At 44.3% G+C, this 7,761-nt stretch overlaps 1 protein-coding gene across 1 annotated transcript; it reads left to right on the forward strand.

Moving 5' to 3' along the window:
* The first annotated feature begins 1,595 nt into the window (after positions 1–1,595).
* Positions 1,596–2,709, forward strand: LOC134377112 (putative olfactory receptor 10D4). The gene is made up of 2 exons (XM_063095728.1): positions 1,596–2,230; positions 2,406–2,709. Exons 1-2 carry the CDS (start codon positions 1,596–1,598, stop codon positions 2,707–2,709), a joined length of 939 nt encoding a protein of 312 aa, XP_062951798.1.
* Positions 2,710–7,761: the final 5,052 nt, after the last annotated feature.

Consider the following 7,761-nt stretch of genomic DNA (forward strand, 5'->3'; position numbering starts at 1 on the left):
CTCGTGCTCTGAAAATCTGGACCCCAAACCTAGGTCTGACAAGGCTTCTTATAAGCGGACTCTTCCAGGGCATATGTGGTCGGTGCAGATAAATTCTTCTCACAAAAGCCAAAAGAGTAAGCAGTGATTAATGGCCAGAGTAAGCATAGTTTCAAGGACAAGATATTACTTCAAGAACAAAGAAGTCTCGTGAGAAATTATTTCAGCATTTTCTCCAACCTTCTGAATATTAATCCTATGTCAGATGCACAGTCTGAAAATATTTTTTCCCACATTCTAGGTTGCTTCTTTGTTCCATTAATTGTTTCTCTTTCTCTGGAGAAGATTTGAGTTTGAAATAATCCCATTTGCTTATTTTTGCTTTAGTTGCCTGTGCTTTTGAAGTCATGTTTGTAAAGACATTTATTCTCTTTTGGGGGATGATTGCTGCTCCTTCACTCAGGGGCCAGAGGCACTGCTGGGTCTGGATTTTCAGGTCTCAGAGGCTGAATCTGAGAAAGAAGAATGTTCATTCATCGTTTCTGTCCTCAGAGCCACAGATGTTCTAAAGGCAAAGGAACAGGGGTGGGGTGGATATGAGGTCTGGTTTTCAGACAAGTTGGACACATTTCCCTTCCGCGTGTAAGTGATTTTCCCCAGAATGCTCTCTTCTGCTCATCTTGTCATCTCCTGATGGGCGTGTGCACTAGAGGAAGGTGGAGAGGGTGTGGGAACTGGCTCTATTGCAGTTTGGGCTAATACTGACTTAGTTGACTCCATGGTGTTTCCTTAAAAATATTCCCCGACTAATGTCACTAAACCTTAAAAGCTTTCATGGTGAATTCATATGTTCAGCCATGTGGCAGACATGGTTCCTAGGAGAGACTAAATTCTATATTGAAAGAAGATGAATATTTTAAATATTGGTAATTGTCTATTGCTTTCTACTACACTAAGTATCTTCTTTTCCATTCTGTTTTACTTTATTCACACTAGAAAATTCTCAGTTTTCTTTTGCTCCAGCTGGTGATGGAGAAAGCAGCTTCATGAATCATTCACATCAGTAGGTGACCCAGAACTGCTTCAAGTCAACCGGGAGAAATACTGTGGAATGAAGGCTCATCAAAGTCAGAACATTTGTGTCTTCAATACTTTTTTTTTTTACAAGGATGGGTAGGATCAGGCATTATGCTAGGCACTTTATAGACCTATTAAAGCATTGATCCTCGCACGAACTATGAGATCTCATTATACTATTTATACAGATTCAGAGAAGATATAGAGATTTTTTTTCAAAGTCACACAGTGGGAAGGGAAGATTTAGCATTTAATCTTAGATGTGTCCAGTTGTAAAGTTTATTCTATGCCCTCTCCTGTGTACTGCCTTTAGCATTATCTCTTCATTTTGCTTTGAGAAAAGAGATGAAAATAAATAAATGACTTACCTAAATGTCAGACATTAATGACAGAATTGAACTGACCCCTATTTAGAAGTTTTTTACAGTATATACTTATTACCAGTTTCCAGTGGTTTCTATAAAGATGTTACGGGGTGGGGGTGGGGGCTTAAAACATCTCAGTGAGGCCACTCTTTGATCTTCCAGGACTAACTAGACATGAAGATGAGGAATCACACATCAGTAACTGAATTCCTCCTGATGGGAATTCCTCATACAAAAGGGCTGGAAAATGTGCTCTTTGTCTTATTTCTGGCCTTCTACCTGCTCACTCTGCTGGGGAACCTGCCCATTCTTCTGGCCATCCTTCCTTCCTCCAACCTCCACACCCCCATGTATTTCTTCCTGGGAAACCTGTCAGTGTTTGACATATTTTTCCCTTCAGTGACTTCACCCAAAATGATGCTCTACCTAATGGGGCAAAGCCACACCATCTCTTACCAGGGCTGTGCCTGCCAGCTCTTCTTTTACCACTTCCTGGGCTGCACTGAGTGCTTCCTCTACACTGTGATGGCTTATGACCACTCTATGGCCGTCTGTCACCCTCTGCAATACACGGTCATCATGAGCCATCAGGTGTGCACCGTCCTGACTCTAGCCACCTGGCTGGGGGCCTCTCTGCACGCATCTGTTCTCATGTTCCTCGTCTTTAACTTACCCTTCTGTGGCTTCAATGAGGTGAACGATTTTTTGTGTGATATCCCGGTGGTGCTGCCCCTGGCCTGTGCAGACACCTCTCTAGCGCACATGGTGAGTTTCATCAATGCAGGCATTGTTGCACTCGCATGTTTTCTTCCTGACCTCACTTCTCTCTCTTTTTTTTTTTTTTTTTTTTTGTCTTTTTGTGACCAGCCGCACCGCGCTCAGCCAGTGAGCGCACCGGCCATCCTTATATAGCATCCGAACCCACAGCGGGAGCACTGCTGCGCTCCCAGCGCCGCACTCTCCCGAGTGCACCACGGGGTCGGCCCCTAACCTCACTTCTTACATTTGCACTGTCACCTCTATATCGAAGATTCGTTCCTCAGAAGGCAGGCGCAGGGCCTTCTCAACCTGCAGTGCCCTTGAGACTTCCATCCTGCTGTTCTACGGACCTGTGATTCTCATTTACCTCCGACCTGCCTCCAGCCCTTGGCTGGATTCTGTGGTTGAGGTGTTGAATAATATTGTCACCTCTTCCCTGAATCCTTTGATATATACCTTGAGAAACAAGGATGTGAAGCTGGCACTGAGAAAGGTGCTAATTCAAGGAGTAGGTAGTGGTGTGGAGTAAGCTTTATGTCACAACCTGTTCAGAGCTTTGCCTTGTAAGTATCTGGGGGCTGTTATTGTCTTATATTTGGTGTGATTACTATATGGGGTTTGGGACAAACATCTGAGATTAAATAGATTCTAGTGTAATTTATGTGCATATGTGTATATTATTATCTATTCATCAAAATCTTTTGCAATGCTTCCTATGTGCCAAACACTATTCTATGCACTTCACAAATACTGGCATATGTAATTATCATAATAATTATATGAAGAAGATAATATTATTATCTCAATTTGCTGAGAAAGAAATTAAGGTACTGAGAGGCTAAGATGCTTCAACAGTGTACAGAGGTAGAAACTTGCCGAGCTAGGATGTAAACAAAGGGTCTTTTTTTAAAAAAAAATTTATTTTATTTTGTCAATATACAATGTGGTTAATTATTGTAGCCCATTACCGAAACCTCCCTCTCTCCTCCCTTGCCTGCATCCCTCCCAACAATGTCCTTCCTCTTAGCTTGTCATATCAACTTCAAGGAATTGTAATTGTTCTGTCTTCTACTCCCCCACACCCGGTTTATATGTGTATTTATTTATTTATTTTTAGCTCCCACAAATAAATGAGAAAATGTGATATTCTTTTCAGTGCCTGACTCATTTCACTTAATATAATTCTCTCTAGGTCCATCCATGTTGGTGCAAATGGCAGTATTTCATTTTTTTTTTTTTTTTTTTTACTTTTTATTTATTTATTTATTTATTAAATTTTATTTTGTCGATATATATTGTGGCTGATTATTGCTCCCCATCACCAAAACCTCCCTCCCTTCTCCTTCCCCCCTCCCCCCCAACAATGTCCTTTCTGTTTGCTTGTCGTATCAACTTCAAGTAATTGTGGTTGTTATATCTTCTTCCCCCCCCCCTCCCCGGTTTTGTGTGTGTGTGTGTGTGTGTGCGTGAATTTATATATTAATTTTTAGCTCCCACCAATAAGTGAGAACATGTGGTATTTCTCTTTCTGTGCCTGATTTGTTTCACTTAATATAATTCTCTCAAGGTCCATCCATGTTGTTGCAAATGGCAGTATTTCATTCGTTTTTATAGCTGAGTAGTATTCCATTGTGTAGATATACCACATTTTCCATATCCACTCATCTGATGATGGACATTTAGGCTGGCTCCAACTCTTAGCTATTGTAAACAGTGCTGCGATGAACATTGGGGAACAGGTATACCTTCGACTGGATGATTTCCATTCTTCTGGGTATATTCCCAGCAGTAGGATAGCTGGGTCATATGGTAGATCTATCTGCAATTGTTTGAGGAACCTCCATACCATTTTCCATAGAGGCTGCAACATTTTGCAGTCCCACCAACAATGTTATAAGCGTTCCTTTTTCTCCACAACTTCGCCAGCATTGATCATTCACAGCCTTTTGGATATTAGCCATCCTAACTTGGGGTAGATGTTACCTCAAAGTGGTTTTGATTTGCATCTCCTGAATCCTGAGTGATGTTGAGCATTTTTTCATGTGTCTGTTGGCCATTTATATATCTTCCTTTGAGAAATGCCTATTTAGCTGTTTTACTCATTTTTTAATTGGGTTACTTGTTTTTTTGTTGCAAAGTTGTTTCAGTTCCTTGTATATTCTGGATATTAATCCTTTGTCAGAGGTATATTTTGCAAATATTTTCTCCCACTCTGCTTGTTGTCTTTAAACTCTGTTAATTGTTTATTTTGCTGTGCAGAAGCTTTTTAGTTTGATATAATCCCATTTGTTTATTTTTCCATGGTTGCCCTTTGGGGTCGTATTCATGAAGTCTCTGCCCTGTCCTACTTCGTGAAGTGTTTCTCACATGTTTTCTTTAACAAGTTTTATTGTTTCAGGGTGTATGTTTAATTCTTTAATCCATTTTGAGTTGATTTTAGTATACAGTGAGAGGTATGGGTCTAGTTTCATTCTCCTGCATATGGATATCCAGTTATTCCAGCACCATTTGCTGAAGAGGCAGTCTCTTCCCCAGTGTATAGGCTTGGTACCTTTGTCAAAGACCAGATGGCTGTAGGTGTGTGGGTTGATTTCTGGATTCTCTATTCTATTCCATCGATCGGTGTGTCTGTTTTTCCATGGGAAAGTGAGCAATGGCCCCACCTTCACTGGGATTTGGCTTTTATAGTTTCTCTAATGAATTCAGTTCAGGTTTAGTTCCCGGTTATATGCATCAGGCATATGCAAGAATGTTCTGTGCTCTCTACTGAGCACGCCCAGCCACTGGATTGCAAAAGCCAGCCCCTTGTGGTCACATTTTCCCTGTATTGGTGCTGAAAACAGGTCTAACTGGCAACAGTAACTTTCCCCTAGGGGAGAACTCAGAGGAGGGGTCCTGAGACCTCAGGGAGTGGCAGGAAACCCACAGGCATGTCCTGAAACCCGAGCCCAGGTAACTGAGCAACTCCTGTATCAGTCTCACCCATATGGGTAAGCAAAGAGAAATAAAAAAGTGGTTCTCATAAAAGTAGAGTAATGGTTACCAGAGGCTGGGAGGGGAGGGAGGTGGGGAGGAGGAGGTGTAGACTAATGGGTACAAAACTGCTATCTACCCGAAGTGACTCATTCTGCAGCTTATACATGTATGGAAACAGCACACTGAACCCCACAAAAACAAGTACAAATAAAATGGAATTTTTAAATAAAGCCATGACAGGATGCTCAGCACCATCAGTCATAGGAATGGCAAATTGAAACCACAATCAAATCCCACTGCACACCTATTAGAATGTTTAGATAAAAATGAATGAAAATCTAAAGGCTGGTAGGGATGTGGAGCGACAGAAACTCTAAGACATCACTGGTGGGAAAGAGACATGGCACAGCCACGCTGGAAAGAACTTTAAGTTTTTTATATAAAGGTCAGCTCAGGCTCACCGTACGTCTCAGCCATCACACCCCTGGTCTTCACCCTAAAAAAAAAAAAAAAAAAAAAAAGGTTGGGCAGGTACACCAGGACGAGGGGGCGATGCTTGGGGTCCCATCTGACCCCCTGTCCACAGGGCCAGGGAGGAGATGCTGAGCCGTGGCACTGACCCCAACCCCCACTATAAAATAAGATGAATAACCCCAATTTCCCAACAAAGCTATGTCCCTTCAGGCTTTGCACATATGCAAAAAGTTAAGTAAGTCCCAAGCTGCAAAATAAATAACTAAATAAATAAATGAAAAAGAAAAGTTTATGTCCACACAGACACCTGTACACAGATGCTTATAGAGTCCTTAGTCATAATAGGCAAACCTAGAAGCAACCTAAATATGTTTTAAGAAATGAATGGATAAAATACTATGATACATCATGTAATGAAATACAACTCAAAGAAAAATAGACCTGATAAATACGCACAAAAGCACACACATGCATGCTCACACACACACGTGCACTCACGTATGGATCTCCCAGTGTTAGTAGAAATGTTTAAATGTACAGTTCAGCATTAAATACAGGCAGGATGCTGTGCGGCAGATCTCTAGAACCTACTCCTCTACCATAATCAAAATGTCATACCTTTTCCACAGCAGCTCCCTCGTGACCCTCCCCTACCCCTAAAGACCACCATTCCATTCCGCTTTGATGACTGTGACTAGTTTAGGCCCATGTCAGTGGAATCCTACAGTATTTGTCATTTTGTGACTGCCCGATATCACTTAGCATGATGTCCCCAAGGTTGATCCATGTTGTTGCAAAGGACAAGTTTTCCTTCTACAAGAATGAGAGCAGGAGGAGGCAGGAGGGGATGGCCTTGGAGCCACGGGAAGACTTCTGAGGGGATGGAAGGTTGCAGGAATAAGTGACCCCATTTCCTTCCAGTTTCATTGTCGGGGGCCACAGCAGATTTTATAGATGGAGATGACAGATGGAAGAGCCCAGCTGACACAGGAGAGACAGACGCTGAGGTCTGAGAGCTGAATCCACCTGCCTCCCTCCTGGGCTCACTCCAGCCCCGTGCCCAGTCAGAAGAGAATATGGTCAGTGGGGTCTGCTCAGCTGGCCACCGTGGGACTTGGTGCTGTGGGTGTGACTGTGAGGACTCGTTGCCTCCATCTGTGGGGGGGGGAATAGTCACAGCACCCCTGAGAACTACTGGGAGAAAAGTGGTGATTACTGACCTGCCAGGCAGGGCAGGTATGTCACACATGACCTTAGCCGCACCTGCTGGGGGGCCAGCCCTCCAGCGTCCCCCTTCTGCATCCAAGAGCCTACCCCAGGTGGGCACAGCAAAGATGGGACAGCACCCGTGCCCTCGGTGAGGAGAGCCATGCGCCCTGGGGGTGACAGTGATGAAGACCTGCCTGCACACTTGAGAAGAGCACCAAGGCCTGGCACAGAAGTGGGCACAAATGTGTTCATGCACGCACATGTGCACACTCACATGCACAAACACACACGCACCCACACAGGTGGACAGTTAAGAGGGTGGAGGATGTGGCATTGGGCTCTGCTGACCCTGGGAGGGGCCCACTGTGATGGGGTGATGGAACCCCATGATGTCACTGTTGCCAAGCACCGCTGCCTCTGAGTTCTGTGGCAGTAGGAGGCTCATTCTGGAGTCTGTGAGCTGTGGGTGCAGGTCCCTTTTGTAGGCTACAGGTACATCTCTGCACAGGTGAACAGATTCAGGTGAGTGTGACCTGCTCTCTTCCCTTCCTGCTGATTTCCACACAGGTGCTACCAGGTGGGTGGCCCGGGCCTCGCTGGGTGGCTGCCGAGGGTGATGCCCACTGGGCCTCACCAGGTGCCTGTTCTGTGCTAACCGCATATACAGTTGTCCCATTCATCCTCACAGACACTCCGTGGGGCTAAGCCTAATGTGTCCATTTGGCAGGTGAGAAGCCTGGGGTCAGACAGGAGGTAACTGGGCCTGGGACCCAGAGGTGACCCTTGGCTGTGCCCTCCGCCCTGCCTTGTGTCATGTTAGACACAACTTCTGGCCTCTGCAGCCTCCCTCCCTAGATTCAGGTTCTTCCTGAGATTCCAAACCATGACGAGGCAGAGCCTGCCCCTGGAAGAGCCACTGAAG

Source organism: Cynocephalus volans, chromosome 4 (genome assembly GCF_027409185.1).
Source record: "Cynocephalus volans isolate mCynVol1 chromosome 4, mCynVol1.pri, whole genome shotgun sequence".
Taxonomy (NCBI): Eukaryota; Metazoa; Chordata; class Mammalia; order Dermoptera; family Cynocephalidae; genus Cynocephalus; species Cynocephalus volans.